This window comes from Vanacampus margaritifer, chromosome 9, assembly GCF_051991255.1.
Source record: "Vanacampus margaritifer isolate UIUO_Vmar chromosome 9, RoL_Vmar_1.0, whole genome shotgun sequence".
NCBI classification, from domain to species: Eukaryota; Metazoa; Chordata; class Actinopteri; order Syngnathiformes; family Syngnathidae; genus Vanacampus; species Vanacampus margaritifer.
Window position 1 is genome coordinate 5090327 of NC_135440.1, and position 23476 is coordinate 5113802.

General features: G+C 38.9%; 1 protein-coding gene across 2 annotated transcripts; it reads left to right on the forward strand.

Moving 5' to 3' along the window:
• Positions 1–166: 166 nt before the first annotated feature.
• Positions 167–22248, forward strand: LOC144058299 (uncharacterized). 2 transcript variants are annotated; one of them, XM_077576688.1, is made up of 3 exons: positions 167–747; positions 1095–1322; positions 18944–19133. In XM_077576688.1, the coding sequence occupies exons 1-3, from the start codon at positions 610–612 to the stop codon at positions 18989–18991; spliced, it is 414 nt and encodes a 137-aa protein (XP_077432814.1). In that variant the 5' UTR covers positions 167–609; the 3' UTR covers positions 18992–19133. The 2 variants fall into 2 exon arrangements, with proteins under 2 accessions (XP_077432814.1, XP_077432813.1); XM_077576687.1 differs by lacking the exon at positions 18944–19133 and adding an exon at positions 21293–22248 and having other exon boundaries at positions 199–747.
• Positions 22249–23476: the final 1228 nt, after the last annotated feature.

Sequence of the window (23476 nt, forward strand, 5' to 3'; positions counted from 1 at the left end):
CATTCTGCTACTCCAGTTGCAGCCTGTGCCTGTGCCAGCGACAAGACAAACTTTTGGCATCTCAAAACTGAATTAGCTCTGCATAATTAATGCGTCAGCATCCCCCCACCCCCACCCCCCACACACAATTTGTACAGTAGCCTACGTTTTTTTTCGCTTCGGTATTGCTGATGTATTCTTCTTTATAATGCAATATTTTAAAATAAATATAATGGTGGTGTGTGTGCGCGCGCGTGCGCACTTGTGAACGCGAGTGTTTTGTGTAGTACCACTAAACATTGGAAGTTTTAAGATTCATTTTAAGATTAATTTTGCGTCCGAGCTGTCAGCTCCTGCCCGTTGTGATACTTTTATTTTGAATGTCGCGAGAGGAAACTGGGCCTCTATCTCGCGCAGTTTGACAACATCAAAACTCCCCCCCAGACCCCCCTCAACCACTCCCACATCACCCTCTCCCTTCTCTCATTTTGTCAACTCGCCAAATCTCTAGATCGAACTTGAACTTGGGTAGCCGAAACGTACTCAAAATTTTATGAAAAAGATACTGCCCTCGTTTTAGACATTAAAGGGTGCGTTTTTCCGTCCCCTCAATTAAGAAAACGGACAATTATGGACCCCAGCGCTCCTCCGAAAGAATGGACGAATGAGAAGTCTTCCATGGGCCAGGCGCCCCCTCCGCCCTACCAGGACAATCCATACCCGGGATACCCCCAACCTGGACCAGGCGGTTACCCTGCGTATCCGCAGGTAATCTGCTTTGTCAAACGATGTTAATCTATGTACTTAAGGCTTCTTCTTTTCTTTTCTTTTTAATGCTTACAAATATTATATGATTGGCCTATATTATGCCTTACGTATATATCGTTTTACATTTTATTCTGTTGACCGTTTCAGTTCCGAATTGAGAAGTTATTTGCCACCGCGGATAAAACTGCACTACAAGACTGAACATTGAACAAACGTTAGTTGATATTTCTGAACTGAAATTCAGGACACCTGTGTTTGTGCACACGAAAATTCGTGCCAGTTACGTCTGTCGAATTCATTTTCAGGTCGGCACGGAAGTATAATGAAATATTCCGTGGCTCTTACAGGAGGCTGCATATCCACCACCATATGGCGGTGCTGCGTGCGGACAGCAGCAGTACCCGGCGGGTCAACTGTACCCACCCCAGCAAGCTACGGTCACCGTCCAGCCCACTGTGTTCGTGACCCGAAGTCCGCTTGAGAACCCCGTCAATGACTACATGTGCTACTCCATCTTCACCTTGCTGTGCTGCTGCTTGCCTCTTGGAATCGCTGCCCTCATCTACTCTATTAATGTGAGTTTGAGTCATTACCAATCCAAAACTGCAAAATATGAAATATAACTGAATAAATAAAAAATAATCGACGAGGCCCAAAATGCCATTTTAATAACAAAGGGCATGGGGCTCTATTACTGTTACTATTAATGATGATGATAATAATAAAAGTAATTTGGATTATATAGATCTTTTCCAGATAAGCAAAACCACAAATTATGTACAACCAAAACAGGAACAACAATTATTTTCATAACATTAGATACATTTTTCAAGACAAAAATAATTTGCTCCACTATCAGGTCAACCCTATAAAGCCTGAACCATGAAATTCATTAGAGAAAATTCTGAGTATTTAGTGATGCTTTTGAACAAACCAAAAAATATATATTTTTGAAAATCAACTTCCACATATGACTTTTGATTTGTGTCATATTTGATGCATCTGGTCACAATGCTTTCTTTCGATTCGTACATTTGTAACAGTCAAAAATATGATATCAAACATATAGGACTCAAAATGTCTTGTATTTATTAATATGATACGTTTGGCGTCATAGGATTAAGGTCCGATTTATAAACATATCGTCAATCTATTCAAAATATTAGTTTCGATTATAGTTAGGCACGTTCTTAGCCACCTGTGCTTGTTGTACGACCCACGCTAATCAACAGACAGAGGAAGTTGGTCGTTACACGTTCGACTTCCTCTACAAATTCCCAGTTCTCAATGTGTGTGTGCATTAGTGGGTAGGTGCCTCACTCTAAGGTGTTGTTAGTAAATGTTACTTGTACTATTTTTGGTCTTTATGGACAATTCCGAGCTTACGCCAAGTCAAAATGGTCGTCAACTCGATGAAATTTCGCTTTCCGCTCATCGAAAAACATTGGACTTTGGATCCTTATAATTTGATGTGTTAGGATGATTTTGTTTTCAAAATGTGATGAAATGTCATTTGACTACTATAGCAACCTGCCTGGTTTGTGTAATAGTCACAGGCAAAAGCAATACAATCTGCTGTTTGTTTTCACTGTATAAAGGAAGCATTTGCATTGTGTTGCATTGCTGAAATATCCGAAATGCCCGGATGTTCGGAATTGTCAATATTTTAAACATAGAAGGGCCAAAACATGCCTTGTGAAAACTTATCTGCACTAAAAAACTAGCCACCAGAGGGTGCTATAACTGCACAAATGGAAATCAACTTGACATTTTTAACAGATGTTCTGACATGACGACAACGATATATTGTGGCAGTTTTATTACGATATTGCTGTTATCGTTACAGCCCTATTAATTTTTTTTGCGTTGACTCTCCCTTTAAGATGTTGTCATATTGTTTGTTCAGGTCACTAACAGGGTTAAAAACCTAATTTTTGACGAGTGAGTCATTGCAATGCTGTAAAAGGAAGAATACGTCTTGAGAGTAAATACCAGTTAATTGCTTCAATGTGGCCAGCTTTTGTAATTTAGAAGAAAAACTCCCTTTGGAGTTCTGTTTTCTCAAACCAATTAAGACGAAACTTCTAGTGCGCTGACTTCACCACTTGAACATATCGTGTGCAGTGCTGACGTGAATGTCAATGATTAGACAAGGCTTGTTTAAAGTTGTAATATAGAGTGACAATGTTTGTCTTCAAAAGGTTTGACACCTTGTCTTTATGAGGTGATCATATATAGAACTAAAGAACGTTGTCATTGGGAGATTATCTTTTGTAGATTAGATTCCAGGAATGGCCTCTGCTTTATTACAGACTTTGGACCACAAGTTTCATTTCTGTTTATAGAAAAAGAATCTTACAACTACAAGTGTGAACATGTCTTAGTGACTGATACTGCTGGTGAGTCACTACTAGAAAATATCTCATTAGTTGTTTCATGTGTCAAATTAATGTAATTTTTAACGATTTTAAGGTAATCAATTTGCCTTCGGTTGTGAGCTGAAAACAGGTTTAGATTGTTATTGAAAATGCTGACTATCTTTGATACATCTTATTTATTTTGAGTTCCATAAGCAGCACCAATTGACATATTGAACGTGAAGGTTTCATCCATTGCAGTCAACTGCTGGATATTGCCGGACCTTGAAAGCCCTTAGATGCCGACTGCATATGTGCAGCGATATATCAAAAGTTTGTGAACCCTGCATGCAGGCATGGTCAGACTTTGTATAAATTATTAATATAACCTTATTAAATGTTTAGTCATACTCCAATCAACAATGCTGACATTGAAAATAATGGACTTTAACAAAACAAATTATAATATTGTCTTTTATTCTTGAACAAAAGTTGTTGATTTAGGAAAAACTCAGATTTCATGGTGTCAAGAAGGGGGAGCTTGAGGACCCAAATGCGGGAAGACAGGGCGAGGAGGCAGAGGTTCAATCAAAAGAGGAATTTTAATTTCTACAAACAAAAGCGATCTCCAAATTACAAGGTAAAACAAGGCAAAAACGGGCAGCACGACCAGGCAAAAACGGGCAGCACGACCAGGCAAAAACGGGCAGCACGACCAGGCAAAAACGGGCAGCACGACCAGGCAAAAACGGGCAGCACGACGAGGCAAAAACGGGCAGCACGACGAGGCAAAAACGGGCAGCACGACGAGGCAAAAACGGGCAGCACGACGAGGCAAAAACGGGCAGCACGACGAGGCAAAAACGGGCAGCACGACGAGGCAAAAACGGGCAGCACGACGAGGCAAAAACGGGCAGCACGACGAGGCAAAAACGGGCAGCACGACGAGGCAAAAACGGGCAGCACGACGAGGCAAAAACGGGCAGCACGACGAGGCAAAAACGGGCAGCACGACGAGGCAAAAACGGGCAGCACGACGAGGCAAAAACGGGCAGCACGACGAGGCAAAAACGGGCAGCACGACATTAGGAAAGACAATGAACCCACACAGACAGGGGGGAGACAGGAGACTAAATACACAGACGCTAATGACACAACAAGACACACCTGGGGCAAGACACAAGTGGCTGAGGGCACTGATTGGTTCACATGAGGAAGGGCAGGATTGCACTTAGACAAGACCAAGGGAGACACACAAGGAAAACAGAACCCAAACATGACACATGGGAGCAAAAATATGTGAACCTCTCACTCAATCGGACATTGCACCTCCTTTTGCAATGAAAACTTCATCCAAACACTTTCTTTAGTGACTTATCAGTCTTTCACATGTACTTTGGGGGATTTTTGCCACTTTTCCTTGCAAAATGCAGCCAGATGAGAGAGGTTGGATGGGCGTCCAGCATAAACTGCCCGCTTCAGGTCCCGCCACAGTATTTTGAAAGAATTTAAGTCGGGATTTTGACTGGGCACATCCAGAACATGAATCTTGTTGTTCTCCATCCATTCCTTGGTTGTATGCTGGAATGCTTTGGATTATTGTCATGTTGCCTCATCCATCGTCTACCAGGCTGTAACTTTACAACGAACAGCTTCAGGTTATGATCCAGGATTTCACAATATTCCTCTGAATTCACGATTCCCTGGATTATGTGGAGTTGTCCAGGTCCTAAGGATGAAAAGCCAGCCCAGAATTTAACATACTCACCGCCATTCACTCTAGGGTGAATGTTCTTTTGCTGGTATGCAGTGTTGACTGTTCACCAAACATAACTGTTTTAGTTGTGACCAAACAGTTAAATTTTTGACTCATCTGTGCACAGAAGGGACTTCCAAAAAGCTTCAGTGTTGTCCAGGTACTCGCTGGCAAAGTTCTTCTACTTAGCAAGCCTTCCATGAAAGCCTTTTTGATTGACTTTTCTTCTGATTGTTGAAGCATGCACATGTGTCCCAGAGGCAGCAAAAGAGGTCTACAAATCCTTCGATGTGATGCACAGGTTGGCTTTCACCTGAATTATCATTTTTCTTGTGGTTCTTGCTGATATTGAAGAAGGTCGACCACTTCTAGGCTGGATTGTAGTAATTTTCAGTGTTCTCTAGTTGCAGATGATCTGCTTTATAGTGGAATGATGAAGCTCATTTTTTTTTAGATTACGTTATAGCTTTCCCCAGACAGATGTGCTGTCACTACTCACTTTCTGAGGCCCCCTTAGATTTCTCTTCCTCTCAGTATGACTGACCTGTATGGGTTCACCTGGGTAAGACTAAAGTGATGTGGTTTTGTCTCTGTTTCAGTCAGTGATGCACAATTTCTTTGCTAAACCTCTAATTTCATTGGTCCATTTCAGTAGTTAGTTTAGCTACCAATTTGTCCTACCTGATCCTACTTAACTGCTTTTTTTAAGCAATGCAGCTCAGGGTTCACTTACTTTTGCACCTACATGAATTGACCAAAAACTCTTTTTAAGTTTTGACTCCACAATTGATAAAAAAAAAGAAAAAAAGAACAATGCATTGAATTGATAAACCTACGCCTGTTATTTCATATAAAATGTAATGGTTCAGATTGAACAACAAACAAATTGCTCAAGAGGTTCATAAACTTTTGAGCAGCACTGTATATACCTCATATATTATTTAAGAGCTCTGGGTGTTCACAAAACATCCTGTCAAATTTTTATCAAATTGAAAAAAATCATTGACTTTTTTTTCCCCAATCACTTTGACCGATTAAACGTTGCTTGAACTAATTGCTACTTGCAGCCCTACTACAAACTCTTCAATGTGGGTCATTCTATCACCAGACAAAGAAATCCTGCTTGAAGTGGAAAACTTTTAGTTCTATGCTTGGATTTAAAATGTATTTTTTGTAACACCAATTAGTTGGCCTTGCGTGTTTCCGGATGTGTGCCATTAGGTGACAGGTAGTAAGTTAAATTTGCAGGGGAGTGTGTTGAATGAAAAGCGACCATACAAGGCTGTGTACATATTGCAACAATGACACCATTGTGTACTGAGTGTAAATATAAAATACTGCAATTTTCCATGATGGAAGCACACTCATAGATGATGACCAGAACTGTCGAAATTGTTTATCTGTGGATGATCCAGTTAATCAATAAAGATTTAGGACATTATATCATGTGGGACCAAAACATTGTCTGTAGTCTGAGTTTTTTTTTTTTAACTGTCCTGTTCAGACAAAATGAGTTTTGGGGGAGAAAAAAAACAGAAACATTACATGGCATATGACTACTATAGAATAACATTACATAGGCATCACATTGTCATCTGTCAAGGAAATGAAAGAAGGGACTGCTAACCAAAAGGACAGGATGTGACACGACAGGACAGGATGTGACAGGGGTAGTGAGCCAGGCACTGCTGCCGTTGTGCGGTAGTGGGAGTTGCTATGGCATGCCGAAACACTTATAGGCACTTCAGAGTGCTAAAGAGATGGCAGACAGTTATTTTTTTTAAAGTGTGAGGGAGAGAAGTAACTGTCTGCATTCCATCTGTATCTAATGGCAAGGTTTTGTTATGCGCCCTTGACATAATTGGCAAAATGCTGTAATCTATCAATTCAAAAAATGGCAACAATTTTAACTGAAGAAATAATGGATTTGTTGGTTCTCTAAATGGCTTTCTAGGGATTATTCTTATGGCTTTTTTTTTTTTTTTGCAATATAAATATTGACTGAGTATCGGTATATATTTTATAGGCGTTTCCCCAAAACTCAATAGAGTAGGTCGGATATGACACAATCATGGTGTTGTATAAAATGAACAGTGCTTTATTATATCCAGTGAATCCTTTACTTTGTCTAACAGAGCTATTGTTTTTGCTATTTTTTTTATCTTGATGTACTGTATATGTGATTTCCAACCCAAATTTTCATCGAAAATAACACCCAAAAAATTTGGTTTCTCTTACTTACCATCTATATTGATTGAAGCATCAATGTCTTTCCATCTGTTACTGAATACCATAAAGTTTGTTTTTTCCAGATTTAAAGATAATTTATTTATATCAAACCAAATTTTTATTATTTTAAATTCTTGTCTTACCACTTTAAACACTTGTGTTATATCTTTTCCACAATAAAGTAAAGTAGTACCATCTGCAAATCGAATAAATACATTTGAGCATTTGGGATACATCCACTAAATCATTAATATACAAAATAAACCATTTTGGTCCTACAATCAATCCCTGAGGTACTCCACAACATATATAATATGATTCAGATTTTACATTTTGTATTTGCACAAATTGCTTTCTATTTTTTTAAGTAACTTCCAACCCATTCAAGTGCAATCTCTCTGATACCATATTTGCTTTTTTTTTTTGTTGAAAGTATCGTATGATCAGTATAATCTATTGCTGTAGATATTTCTTCAGTTAATTCTATAAGTGCCATTGATGTGGAATCATTTATTCTAAAACCATACTGGCTATTGCTTAAGATATTGTGTTTGTTAATGAATTAGTCTAGTCTGGCTATAAACAATTTCTCTAATATCTTTGAAAATTGTGGAAGCATGAATACTGGTCTGGAATTGGAGAAATCATGTTTGGCTCCATTTTTATAAATTAGAATTACTTTGGCTATTTTCATATTATCGGGAAACACCCCTGAGGAAAATGAAAAGTTACAAAGGTATGTAAATGGGTCAATTACTAGCCCCATTATATTCTTTATCAATATCATGTCCATATCTATATAATCAGCGGACTGCTTACTTGCACAAGCTTTTACAATATAAAATTTTTCTTCTTTTTCTATCGTCCTAAGAAAAATGCTATTCCCAATATAAATTTTTGTCATTTTCTTTGCATTACCTTTTATCGTTTATTTATTTGCTGCAAGATTTGGGCCTACTTTTACAAAGAAATCATTAAACTCATTTGCTATTGCAATTTTGTCAGAAATGTCATTATTATTTTTTATAAAATAATTTGGAATAGTTGGTTTAGCTTCATCATATTTTATTACACTATTTGTTATTCCCCATGTAGCCCTCATATTGTTTTTTATTTTTATTTAGTAAGTTGCCATAGTATTCCTTTTTGTGTCTTCTTATTATCCATACTAATTTATTTATATATTTCTTATACCCGTTTTCTGCTTCTTTTGACTTCAAATAAAAAAAAAAACACTAATACAAAAAAAAAAATTCTTATAAGCATTTTGTAGTCCTTTAGTCATCCACGATTTGTCCATAACATTCTTCTTCGCAATCCTTTTGAGTCCACAGAGTTTTTCATCAGTCTCATCATAAATAAATTGTAGGCAATGTTTACATCATGTACATACACTCCATCCCATTTGTATTTTTTAAGCAGTGGCAAGTGTTGACCTTTTAGAGTGGGCATGCTGGAGTGACATATATGCGAGCACCCGCTAGGGCGCGAGTTGAAAAATTTAGGGTTATTTTTATTATTAATTGTAATTATTTAATTATTATTTTATACCACTGTGTAGATAGAAAATTAAAGTATATTCAGAAATATTCAGGACTGACGCAGGTTGATGCACACACACTGTAATGTAATGTAACCAGCTCCGTGGTGAGTGAAATGAACCAGACACATGTCCACAAATTTGCCAATATGTTGGAATTTACAGTATTCGGAACTGGCTCGTGCCCACAACCAGGGAGAGGAAAGAATGACATAGCAGCAGAGCCACAACAGGTTTCAACCAACAATCAACAGTTTGCTAACCTGTGGACAGCCAGCGAGCTATTTATGTTTCTCGTACGTCCTGAGGTATTTTATAATAGAGCAGTGTTTCTCAGCCTTTTTTGAGCCACGGCACATTTTTTTCATTGACAAAACCTTGAGGCACACAACATAGCTATAACTACTACTCCATTTCCTTCTCAAAATCATCAGCTTCCACTTGATCTCTCTGAAAAACATACTTTTGGACTCTTTCAGTTAAGAGAGTATTGTGATATATCTTCAGTTTACTATTCTACACATTAAAGGACGTGTTTAATGATTGCTTCAAACCGCCCAACTTTAGGCTTGTATCATTCACATACAAATGTTATACAACTGCCCACCGTTTCTCACATGGTGCTCCCGACAGACCTCGACTCCATCCCCTCAGTCAGTCTGATTTGCCGAGACTGCATATTTCTTTCAACACTTTATACATGTTTAGCACTCGTGAAATCAGAGAAATACAATTTTTGGCGCTACTACTTACACTCGGCATAGTAGGCGAGCGTGTCGCTAAGAGTTGTCAACAAAATCGGTCCTCAGTGCGGCCGTTTTTCAGCAAATCTCTACTGTTATTTTGATTAATGTCACTCTTGTCAAAGTTGTCAAACTTGCAATCGAAAGCGAGGGAAGAGTACTCTTTGCTAAAATGCTATGGAAGAAGACACGTCCGTCACGTTGTGACACACTTCCCGCGGCACCTCCAAAATAAAAGTCACTACACAGTTCAGCTGTCAAGACACTTTTATTGTGACAAGGTCCGACAACAAAAGTGCCTCTAACTGTGCGCAACTGACATTTTTCAGAGCCAGTCACCGCTCAACGTCTTGTAAGCTTACTTCTAGCCTTGAAACTAATTAATGAATTGTAACGCAACGCATTTCACATACAATAACGATTACGGCATTTCAAATATGTGGAGAATAATTAGTTAGATTAGTCCATTTAAGAAAAAAGAATGGAGTTAGTTTAACCGGCGTTATTCCCAACACTGGTTGTTACCAATTAGGTAGAATTGGACAATTTCCCACGGCATACTAGTGTGCCACGGCACAGTGGTTGAGAAACACTGTAATGGAGGACACTGACAGATGAATATTTTCAATGATTTTATTGCAGGGCTTGGGCATGCACTGCATTAATAGCTTATTATGACCGCTCGCCACTGTTTTTAAGGCTTTCTTTCAGTGCCTCCAAGGCTTTGTTGGATCTGTTTCTTTTTAATATTTCAGAAATATTGTTCTTTGTAATAAATTTATAATTTTTATCATTGTAAAGACCAGTAAATGGTCACTTACGTCATTTATCAAGATCCCGCTCACTAGTTCTCCACCAGTTGTATTTGTAAAAATGTTATCAATGGTAGTGGCACTGTTTGCTGTTGCTGCTTACTGGTTTAGATATCATAGGGAACAGGTTCAAGATATACGTTGCGTTTATGAAATCACTTGTGTTCAATGAGCTTATCTCACCCAAATCTATATTTACATCTTCACATAAAAACACACTCTTGTTATTGCTTTTGTCAAACAGATACATTTTTATATCTGTGAATATTTTAGACATGAACTTGATGATCTATAGACACAACTGCAGTAGTCATATTACAGACAACCTTACATTTCAAGCTACAGTTGACATACAAATACACAACTCCACCTTTTTTATCCTTCTGTTTACATAATACAATTAACCATCTAAATGAACGTCATTCATTTCCCCTTCTTTCCACCAGGTTTCTGACACTGCAATTATACTAAAACTCATTTAAATTGTCCTAAGTAATCTTTTATCTTTGATAAGTTACATTTTATACTTCTACTGTTGAAATGGATGATAGACAGTGTACCTTTCATCATTATTTTATGATCATAAAATTGATCCACAGTGTAATACTCACAATTACTATTTGGGGTTAGACCATTATTATTTTTGCCTTCATCCACATCATATATTTTACTCTCCAATTCCGTGTCTAATGTGGTATACAGGACCATATTCTAATACACTGGTTCTCAACCGCGGTCCTCGAGTACCCCTATCCAGCCTGTGTTCCATGTCTCCCCAGCCAACACAGCTGAGGATCATTATCAGGCTTCATGCAGAGCTTGCTGATTAACTGATTGTTTGAAACACCGTTGTTGCTTGTGGGAGACATAGAAAACAGGCTGGATAGGGATACTGGAGGACCGCGGTTGAAAACCACTTTTCTAATATATATGCTTTTCGTTCATCACATCCGACTCTTCTTTGTCTCTTATCCATACATTCCCATTTCAAGCCCATGTTGCTACTATTTTTTTTTCAGTTTTCTTAACATCCTTGCCTCTCGTGCGATGTCCCCATTTTTCTCTGTTAAGTGTTTATTTAAATGTTAACTCAACACTAAATCAACTTTTTTTTTGCTGATAAACTGTATAAACGTGTGTCTATTAATGCTGTTGACATGGCCTGGTCATCATTTTGACATTTTAGTGCATATAAACACAATTTGACTGTTTGTCCTCTCAATACACGAGAAGTTCTAAACTACGTCAATTGTGGACGGTGACGTACCACCCACCGACTCAGTCTTGTACACGCCTACTAAAACGCCTTCTTAGCGAGTTGCTGCTGTCAATCACAGCCAGACCATACCAAATCCTCTTCCCATTCACAACCCAACGGTCCTCCAGGCAACACCACCTTTGAGCGCCGATTTCAAATCTTAGTGAGGAGTGGAGTAAGAGTCAGATTTTCTGTTGAGTTACCCTTTAAGTAAACATTTGTACCTTTGAGTTTCTTTGCTTGTACAATTGATTGTTTTGCTTTATATTTACAAATCTTATGATAATGGCTGGTTTTCTCCTTCACTGTCTTCTTTGGTAATGTATGGCAAACCAAAATATCATCACTTTCCATTTTTATGTTCTTACTGTTCAAAAATCCAACCACTTGTTGCTCCAAGGTCAGCAGCTCTTAACTTGGTGCGTCCTCCGCTGTCATTTGACATGATTTTGCATCGCTCTTGATTTCCAAAGGGAACTTATCGCTTCTCCTAAAAGACATTTCCTTGAACTCACGTTGATGTGTTCACAACAATATTCTGTTAGAAGTGTTAGAGTTTTGTGATGATGGGACAGGGTTAGTTTTCCTTGGCAGGTTCCCGACCCCTCTGCTGGATATGCTCAAGTGTCGTTTCCTTCAAAATTTTGAGTGCCATCAGCATTAGGTTTTTGTACTTGTGGCTTTTTGCTTCCTGGTGGGCCCACTTGAAGACTTGAGAAGATGAGATAATACTGCATGCTTCTGAATTGTATGTTTAGCATTGTTTCTTTAAAGTAGAAGTCAAGCCAAATTTTCTTTACAATGTGTTCTATGCAGCCCAACTAGTCTAAACAGGGTATTGTGATTAATATTGTGTTCATGGAATAAGAGTTAAAAGTCTCATATTATTTTCAACATACTAAAATATTTCTCAAATGTGTAAAAGACATGTCTGTGATATGCATTCGTCATTGATTTTGGATCTAATATTTTTGCTGTCCCTAAATCAGCCAAAAAACACTCTTTTCAAAACAGCCTGTTTTAGGGGTGTGTCAATTTTTCGCAAATAGCTGCACCAGGCCACGCCTAGGCCATACCTTTCTCTCTCGAAGGGGCAGTGATTTTGGTCATGTTAGCCATGTGCTAAGGTTGTGAATGGAAACGATTGGCCATGGGAGCAGAAGGAAAGAAAAATACAGACATGTCTTTTACACATTTGACAACTATTTTAATATGTGGAAAAGTGGCATAACGTTTTACCATGAGAAAAAGTAGCATAACGTTACTACAGAGACTATGTTGTAGCGTTAGTTTGTGATTGTTTAGGCAATGGTTATTTTGCCGTAAGCGGCAAATCTCCCGCGGGCGTTATTTTGCCGTGAATGTCTCCGATTTGCCGTGAATACTTGTAGACATTTACAAGCGGTTATGAATTACACAAATGTGCACATTTAGGCCACTGCGCGGTCGCAACATGCAAGCCGTCTCGTCGAGACCACTTAGCGGCCGGTTAGCATCACAAAGTCATGTCAACAAGGTGGCGAGTTGTCAGTCACGGCAAATTAACCACCGCGGATTGTATCTTGACAAAACAATACGCAGCCGCTTCATATTATCCAACCACCTTTTGCATTATCATATCTGACCACTTGTAACCAAACAACCTCCATACGACAAATGTCGCTCCCACTTAAGCACTAAAAATACACCAGTAATATGGTAGAAACGGCACATCCTTTATTAGAAAGGATAGGAAGGAAGGCTAAATCAAAACTGTTCCCTTTTGCAATCGACCCATTATGTTTAAACCTGTTGCAAATCCAGCTATGAACAGGCTTTCACTAACAAAACAGTCCTTTGAGAAATGACGTCGGTACACGTCCTTCAAAAATAAAATTAATCTACTGTCTTCTCAAAGACTTGGGACGGAGGAAGCAACCACTTTTTCCTGACCATTGTTTTCCCTCTCCACGGAGCATTTGTGAGCACGGGGAGAAAAAGAAAGGAGCAGCCAGCTTCTCGAATTTCAGTGGGCGTGACAAACCTTTACCAGAGGTGGTGCCACTAACCCCAGGGGTCTGGGTCGAGTGCACTTCTGTGTCTTTTTTTACATCACTAAGTCACGGAAGTCTAATCTGCCCGTTTGAAGCACACATTTTAGAAAGGAGGAGAAAACTTAAGAAGTTGCGGACAGACTTTTTTCATACCTGGTTGGATTGTAGACAGGCCGGAGATGCATATTATTGATAGAAACCCCCACTAAAGTGCATTTTCATTCTATGGAACCTTTAAAGCAGCAAAATCCACCCGTTTTTATCCATCTCAGTTTGGTGGCCATTTTACCATTTGCAGTTGCCAGCACAATCAATATTATGGGTTGACTTCCCCTTTACTTTTCTTTGTTGATGATGTCAACCTCAGCTGTCACCGACATCATGACTGCTCGAAGTTTGACTCTTTGCTATCACTGTGGGCACTGCTAGCTTGCATGACGAAGCATTCAAACATGTTAACATTTCCTTGTCTGGCTAATGTTTTGTGAACGTTGCGAACTTGAACAAATCCTGAAAAACCCTGACAAGAAATCAACACTCGCTAGCGTCGCAAACATTCACAGTGGGATAAAATGAAGGCTGATTCAAGTGACAACATACGTGCAGTAAAAAGCTATTGAGGATTTGCAGTACTTGATGCTATTTGGGATCAAAGATCATCGGGTCTCAATGGGATCATTTACGTGTAAAAGCTGAATATATAAAAAGAATGACTGTTGGCAATCACCTGGTCAATAGAACAATGTGGCATAGATGTTGCAGTAGGATAGCAATGTTGTTGTCTGCACCTCAATGCAACCAATGTGTGCAGATTAATACTGGACAAGACGAGCACTGTTCAAAACCACAACATTTCAAAGCTGATTTGGAGTCAAATGACTCACTTAGAATTTGGTCTGCAACAGTGCTGTGACAGTGCTCTCGCTCAGTTGAAACACATTTGTGACGAGAATTTCCAACTTTTGAGACAGACATCTTCCATTGTTTACTGCCATTCAGACGGTTCTGGTGGTGCAGTGGAGTAGTCTGAGGCCAATTTAAAAAGACAGCTGCTGATAGCTGATCTGGTGCAGCTGCTGCAAGGCTCCAACACACATGAAAATTATCTCACACACATTCACAAGGCTGGGCTAAGTTGCAGAGAATGCAGTCCTGACAGAACCACTGAATCACTGGCTCAATCACTCCTAGGCATTAAAACTTCAACCTGACACTGTTTGATTTAAGTTTTCTAATAAGCTTGTTTGCGCATATGGACTCTGTGGTAAAGAAGGAGCTTCGCCTTTTGGCTCAGCTCTCAATTAACTGGTCCATCTAGATTCCTACCCTCACTTATGGACACGAGCTGCGGGTCGTGACCGAAAGTGCAAGATCTTGGATGCAAGCGGCCGAAAGGAGTTTCCTCTGCAGGGTGTCCAGACTCTCCCTTAGAGATGGGGGAGAAGCTCGGTCATCCGGGAGAGACTCAGAGTCGAGTCGAGCCAGATAAGGTGGCTCGGGCTGTAAAGCTGCTGCCCCTGCAACCTGACTCCAGATGGGCAGCTTGTTTGCGCAATGTATAGTTTGAATAGTTGCATGTTTATTGCTGTATGCCAAGATAGAAATGTCACACATCGTATCTGGTCTACTCTGCCTTGCCACCTAAAATATTTGTCGAATGTTTGAATTGAACGTGTCCACTTCGTTGTTAGTCAGTGGTGCTTCAGATTTTCCCTCTGGTGGGATCTATAGGGACTTTGTTGTACCTGTATCTCATCGTTCAAAGTATGTACTTCTATTTGAAACCTAAGTTGCTGTTCTCTTCCCTGAAAAACATGCTAAGCAGCTTTTAAATCAGGAATGACTTTTGTGGAAAACACATCTATGCCCCCTCCCCTCCACCCCAAAAAAGTAATCTACATAGGATGTAAGAATTCCTGTCACCTGACCATACCCATCTAACCAGTAAAACACAGCTGGATCTACTTTTGACACTCCCAACCTTTGTATAGTGTCTCTGACTCTATTGTACCAGTACAAAGAAGCATCTGTCACACCATAAACACACTTATTTAACTTCCACACAGTCCCTTTGCTCTGTGCCTCCTCAGGGGAGTGGATGTATTTGTCCATTTTCAGTATCTTGCCCTTTTTAAGGCTGCTTCAATATCATATAATAGTTCAGGTGTCACATATTTGACATAGGACAGCCATGATCTTCTTCAAAGATTCTGGGAAGGTCCTTGGTATTGAACAACATCTGTTGCTACCAGTCTGGCCCTCAGTGTGCACACCCACCTTGTTAAGATGCATTCCTGACCTTCATCAGAATACATATTCCTGCTCTGCTAAGGACAGTTCCAGTATAGCTTTGACCACTTTGTTTGCCTTTGTAACGGTCACTTGGCCAATTTTCATCTTAAAGCAGTCATGGGTTTGTGGCAGCTGAGACTGATTCTTAACTGCCTCCTTTATTTATGGGGGTTCAGCATTATTATGTTCATCTCTGTCACTTCTTTATTGTTACTTTCAGATTTTGAGATCTGACGTAACTGGAGAATTTTCAACAGTGTCCATATCCCCTTGGTTAATATCACGCATTTTTGTCAGTCTGCTCTGATGCACCCACACATATGCCACACCATCTTGGCATATCACAACCCCTGGTCCTTTCCACTCATTGCAGTCCAAACAGGTCACAGGTGATTTGTCTTTTTATTCTCGCGGAACATACAGCCTCTGTTAATTATTTTCACATTGCATGTAGAGATGAGACGTGCTGAGCAACACAGGAAGAGGTCACAGTGGTTTCCAGAGTACTGAAGGCAGGTTTGGATTCTAGCCAAACACTAGTTGCTAAGGGCTATACCCGTGTATGTTGTACATGGACTTCTTCGCCATTTAGTGCCCAATCAAGTGCGGTCTTCCAATCATAGTTGTTGTCCTTTTTAATCTTCAGCAACATGTCAGTGAGAGTTTGATTCCAAAATGCAAACATTCCATGGGCTGTAGGCTGGAGTAGTTTTGATCTCATTAAACTTTTCAGCCATGTATTTTATTTCATCATTATCAAATTCACATCGCCTCATCCACCTACTGCAAGTCAAATCTTATAATGAAAACATGAAAAACAAACCGTAACTCCAGAACAAATTTGCATAGTGTTTGTGTAACTGATAACTTGGTAAGAAAACTAAACAAACAAGACAAAACAATAAACAATGAAGAAAGTCTCCTTACTGTTTTCATACTTGGGAGTTGTGATCATAACCAGCTGTATTTATCATTGTGTAATGGAATGTACTGTACTTTATATTGTTATTCTCTAAATAACAAGACCCCAAATAGACACGAATAGAGAAAATCTTCATGCACAATCATCAACAATGCAGAAACTGATAAGAATAAAAACAAAAAGACATCATTATATCTTTAATGTCACAGGCTTCTCCCAAATACAGTAGATGAGTTTATTAAAGCCAATTTAACAGTGGCACAATAGGAAGGATTTTGAGATTGTTATGGGTTAATGTGAATAATGCAAAGGGAATTTTGAACGCAGCATCCTGTGGATCCGTACAAGAGGGGTCCTGTGACCGTGTCATCAATCGGTTCTTTGTTCCGCAAATCATCAGCTTGCTCTCATAGTTTAGCAAGGACCACGGACAATATCAACCACTGTTAGAAGTCCTTTTGGTTTTAAGGACATTTTAAAATTGTAAAGGCAAAACTGGTTTTATGAAGCGTAATTAAGACGAAAGTGAGTCACACGCACACACATACGCAAATAGAAGTTTCAATGACTACGTCGACATGTAGTCAATATTCGGATTACGGTCAAAATTGTGGTTTCTGAAACATTCGGGATAACCTGTTTACATGCGTGAGCAGACAGCGTTTCTTCCGTACGCATAACCTGATCGAAAGTCGTGGCACACAGACATAGTCATTATACAAATAGACGGAATTTCAGATTTAAATTTTCTACGGTCAATGAGACATATTCATGTCACTCACCACACTAATAAAGTAGTTGGTTTCCCCCGCGCTCCAAAAGTGTGTTTTGTTTTGTGTTGTCATGTTTGTTTTTTCTCTGCGTTTTATTTCCAGTGGGTTGAGTGCCAGACACATGGACTTACATATACACATACAGTATACTTACTTACTTAATTATTTATACAGTATACTTACTGTATGTGTGTATAATGATAATGTACAATCTATGTTCAAAGTTCTCGTTGTAGACACCTTTGTGGCCACAAATTTACATGAACAAAACAGGAACAAAGTCACGACCTTCAGCTTGGGAGACTGCCACACTACCACCTGAGCTATGCCCCTCCTACTGTTTGCTTTTATCCAAGAGGAGACCAAAAACAAGATTCCAGCTGACACGAGCGACATACCAGCACACAGTAGGACCTGCGTGGCTTTGGGAGTAGATCGTCAGTCTCCCAAGCTGAAGGCCGTGAGTTTGTTCCTCAACCCTTGAGTAAATTTTATTTTATTTTTTCAATTTTTTATTTTACTCTCTTCCAAGTGTAAATATTACTCTAAAACTGGGTCTATTTGGTCCCACTCTAAATAAAGTTAAATTTACTCTACAGAATTTACTGTGTATCATTAAGGTGTCTAGAAGGTGAATTTCAAACAACATTAAAAAAAAGAAGTAATTGTCACAAACATATTGTGACATAGTCAAGATTCAAGCTCAATCACCATTTTATATATTCTAAAGAAAATGATTAAGATTTTCTTGTAAAAAAAAAAAAAAACTATTTCAATTCCTGTCTTGTCAATACCCCATGTGACATCACGTTTATACACCGTGTGCAAAGGCTTCCTTGTTAGAGTGCACGCGGTGCCAAACTAGTCACTAATAGGGTTTTGTGTACACATTAATGGTGAACACTGAATAGTTGTTTTAGTCTGTGTTCTATATGTGTCTTTTTTAATTCCAATTTTAATTTTAATTTTAATTTTAATTCTGATTATGATCTTGTTTTTTTTTCTCTGTTCTTTTTATCTACTTATATCAATTATTTTTACTATCATAGTTTTAAAATACTTTATTTTTGTCTTTGCACTGAATGGTCTGCACTTTACTGTTTTGTTGCACTTGTTTTAATGACAATAAACTGAATCTGAATCTAAACACTGAACACCTGTGCTGTTTACGGTTACTCTAATTACTAGAGATAAGAAAGAATTATTTCTGTTACCGTCAGTGATTGTAGACCAGGGGGGGGAAACAAAGCAGTTGTCTGGAAGAAGACGAGCACGATTGCCATCAAATTTTCAACGTGACACATAAAAGGATTTATACTGTGATCACTTTACCAGATCCTTTTTTTCGTTTTCATATGCAATGGGTCATAAGATTAACCTTTGATTGTAAATTTTAGACAGACGTGATGCTCACCTGTCACACATACCCATGTAAGCTTTAGTTTGCATTCCTGTTTAACATTAATATGTTAATTATACAGAGGTGGGCAGTCCATCGGTCCATCACCAACAGACCCCTGTATTGCTGACGAACGACAGGAAACTTTAACAAAAATGGTGGGCTACGCAATGACGGACGTGGGTTTTCGTTTAATCATCACTCACCGGATCTAGTACCGATGTACCTCTCACCGACCGACGCCTGTTTTGGTGACAACTGAAATAAGCAGCATTTGTTTGTTGGAGTGTGTTGCTTAAGAGTTACTGCATTGAATATATATGTGAGAGAGTGACTACTTATGTGTTCAATAAATTATCTTTGCTGATTGGCTCTTTCTCTCTCTCTACTGAGCTATGATTGGCTACGGAGACTTTTTAAAGATTATTAGTATTGTTTTCTATTGTATTTTGATTGACTAGTGCAGATAGAATTGTGCATTTTGCGCATGTGCAAATAAATGAGACGAGGTACATCTGGACGAGGAGGGAGCTGATTGGTAGACACAAGAGACAGTGGCTGTGTCCGAATGTGTTCCCTACTCCCTAAATAGTGCCCTATTGAGGGGTCACGCCATTTTGTAGTGGCGTCCGAATGTACAGGGAATGAAAATGTAGGGCACTCAAAATTACCCACAATGCAATCTGAAAAGTAGTGAACATCGATGTTGATATAGATATATAAAAAATATAATATATGATATATATATATATATATATATATATATATATATATATATTTTTTTTTTTTTAATGACGCGAGCAACAGCGCAAGCGCGGGAATCAAAGCAATGCATTAAATATATACTACGAAAATAATTCATTCATTTTAGTAAAATATGTACAACAAAGTTTTAAAACATTTTCATTCACAATAAATAGTCTGAAATTTATGCGCAGGTACGGTTCTCACTTGATTTGCGACAAGGAGAAAGTAGTGAGCTGGCTGTCCAAATCGCCAAACAGAATGAGGGCACTACATATTATGCCAATATATCTTGCAGGGCTATGTAGTGAATGAGAGCTTCGGGGATAAGGGTGTACACATTCAGACACAGTCAGGGCTAACGAGAACCTGATTGAAAACACTAGGGATACAGAAAAGCAAGACTAAATCTAACTAAACAATGCAAAAGTCAACCAAAAACACAGATCATGACACTAGGTGGGTTTCCAGCCACTTATTTTTATTAAAATCTTCAAAAATTGCCCAAATAAACCTGAATGGAATTCAGAAAAAAATTACTAAGATTCGCAAAAAAAGTTTTTCCGCTTGAAGGGGGTGGATTGTTCAGCCTATTGATAAAAGGTAAATGCGAATCTTGGTCTTGGAAACAGGTTTTGTGAATAAACAGACGCACGTTTTGACCGGATACTCTATTGTAGTCAAATTAGCGGCGAGCAATCAAGTAGGCTACACAGTAAATTCTGTAGAGTAAATTTGACTATTTAGAGTGGGACCAAATAGACTCAGTTTTAGAGTAGGCTGATATATTTACTAGGAAGAGAGTAAAATAAAGAATTGACAACAACAAAAAAGTCACTCAAGGGTTGAGGAACAAACTCACAACCTTCAGCTACCGCAAACTACCACCCGAGATATGACCCTCCTGCTGTTTGCTTATCTCCAAGAGGAGACCAAAAACATTGTTTTTGGACTCTTGGAGATTCGATCTGACACGAGTTACAGTATATACTGTACTAACACACAGCGGGACCTGCGTGGCTCAGGGAGTAGATCGGCTGTCTCCCAAGCTGAAGGTAGTGAGTTCGTTCTTCAACCTTTGAGTGACTTTTACTTTTTTTAATTCTTTATTTTACTCTCTTCCAAGTGTAAATATTACTCTAAAACTGAGTCTATTTTGTCGCACTCTGAATAAAGTCAAATTTACTTTACAAAATTTGTGCTTCAAATAACGCGCACCAGCTTACGTGTGATTAACTTTCCCTCGAGACAGTTTGTGTTAGATAAAGCCTCGTAATGTAAATACTGAAGAGCCTTTTCAACTACTAACTGCTTCTAATCATTTTATGTCAGCATAATATCAAAGGTGGTAAGCACAAAGACCATGGATAACTAGATGTCAAGGATTATTGAATAAAAACTCAAACAGCTTTTGGTGTGTATTTAAAATAAGTGCTAAAAACTTCAATACAGTTTTATAGACATTCCTGTTAGGTCAAAGATTGTGCTTGTTTTCTATGTATCACTATTTGTGACTTTTGGAGTGGTACCGTCACTTGCCTACGATGCAGGTTGCCGTGGGTTCGCTTCCCCGCCTGGGAGACCATGTTTGTATGTGTGTTTGTGTGAGTTAATGGAGGGGGGGAAAAATGGGGGAAAAACCCAAACATAAATATTTGATTTTTTTTTTTTTTTTTTTTTACGCTAGACCCGAGAAGCCAACCACAGTGGGGATCAGCTCGTGGCCGAGCGCTGCAGCCGGACTGCCAGAACCCTGAACCACGTGGCCCTGGGACTTGGCATTGGGGGAGTCATCCTCTTGATTGTCTACATTGTGGTTTTGTGGTCCGTGGTGTATTAGTGGTAAACCTGTTTGGAAAATGTCTCGCATTTTTACACTAAATCTGATCACGATAGTCGTTACATTGAAATCACCTGATTGTTAGTTACAAGAAAAATGTACAGCATGTATAATTGTCATGTTGGACGATTAGATCTGTTTTGCTTTGTTTGCATCTTAACAGAATTGAGCCAGGAGGAATGTTAACTCCTTTCTGACCAGTTTCCCTGGTGTTTAGTACATGTGTAAAAACAGAAGATGTTTATTTCAAGTAAAAAAAAAAAGAACTTATTATCACGTATTATCTCCTGCTTGGTGTTTTGCCTTTGATGCCTTAAAGGAGAAGAACCCAAATTTTCTTTACAATAATATAATGAATGTGCCCCCACTATAGTCGAAACATGGTATTTTGATTACTATTGTGTTTTTGAAATATAAGTTAAGCAGCAAAATCCGCCCATTTTTATCCATTTCAGGGGGCAGCAATTTTGTCACCTGATAACATCACAGTTGGTCAGGGCTCAGGTAACGACCAATCACAGTTCACCTGTTTTCTGAAGCAAAACCGTGATTGGTCGTTACCTGAGCCCTGCGCAAGAGCGATGTCATTTTCAGTTGACAGCAAGTGGCAAAATAGCCGCCCTCCCGAGATGGCTGCTTAACTCATATTCCGCAAACACAATATTAATCAAAATACTGTGTTTAGACTAATGGGGCTGCGGAACATATTATTGCAAAGACATTTTTGAGGTTAACTTCCCTTTTAAAAGTTGATTATTTGTTCCGCCACACGTGCAAGGTATTAAAAATGATACTTTACATTATTATTATTGCAGTTTCCTTCCACTGTACATTTGAATGTGACCCGTCTGTGATGACTAACCCTCAGAAATGTATGCTTTCCCATCACGTCACAAGACCTAACCAAAGAATTTACAGGAGAGACGTATCTGAGGTCATCAATGCTGGTTTATGCAATTGGTGTGTGTGTGTGTGTGTGTGTGTGTGTGTGTGTGTGCGTGTGCGTGTGCCTGTGTGTGTGTGCGTGCGTGTGTGTAGTCAAATAGTAAAATGTACCCCTGGGCACAAAATCAGCAGCGGTAATAGCCCATCCTTTGAGGTGGTTATTAGGAAGTGGTTGTTATCTGTTTGTCTTAACAGTGTTTGTTTTTCTCTCAAAACTGAAAAAGCAAACCTGTACTTAGTAACAAATTTCTTTATAAATTCCAAATATTTTGAAAAGAAAAATACACACTTTGCTTTGAAGTCTTTATTTTACAATGTCTCCTTTTTTATATTGTTATTATCATTATTATCACAATAGGTTTTACGACAAAATGCAAGGTGTTGTGGCTGCATTTCTTTGACATAGTGATCACTGTTTGACTGTTTAAACGCATTACATGTCAAAGTGGGACAATACTTGTTAAGAGCAGTCAACTCTCATTGGCACTTATAAAAGAATAAACTATAACCTTTGATCGACAAAATGTCATAAACAACCTTATAAAAACAATCCCATGAATCCAACACTGTCGAACAGCTTCAGGGACCGGCCACTTGTAACATTTTAGCAATTACAGAAACAACATTAGACCAACTGGGAAGCGTGCTGAGAACAGTACTATCCCAATGCTAAACTGCTGGGGGCATGAGGTCTGGTTCATCACCATGTTTTTGCTTCCACCTAGTGGCAACCTACAAATAAGGTCTGCTATTGTAGTTATGTCGACAAAAGCTGCCTCCTAATTTTGAGTTGAATGTTGAATAGCAGTTTTATGTTGTCGTCGTCGTCAAACCCCCCAGACACACACACACACCACACACACACACACACCACACACACACCTTAGATGTGCCTCGGGAAATTATCCAATGTCAATTATTTTGAAGAAGAAAAATTATTTTCTGAGAGTTTTCGCAAATATATCACTACGGAGAGGCCAAGACTTTTGAAGCCACGAGGCCACCAGATTAATTATCCCAAGAAACATTTCTTGGCATACAATCCAATACATTTACAGTATCGAAATTGGAGAACATTTGAGACAG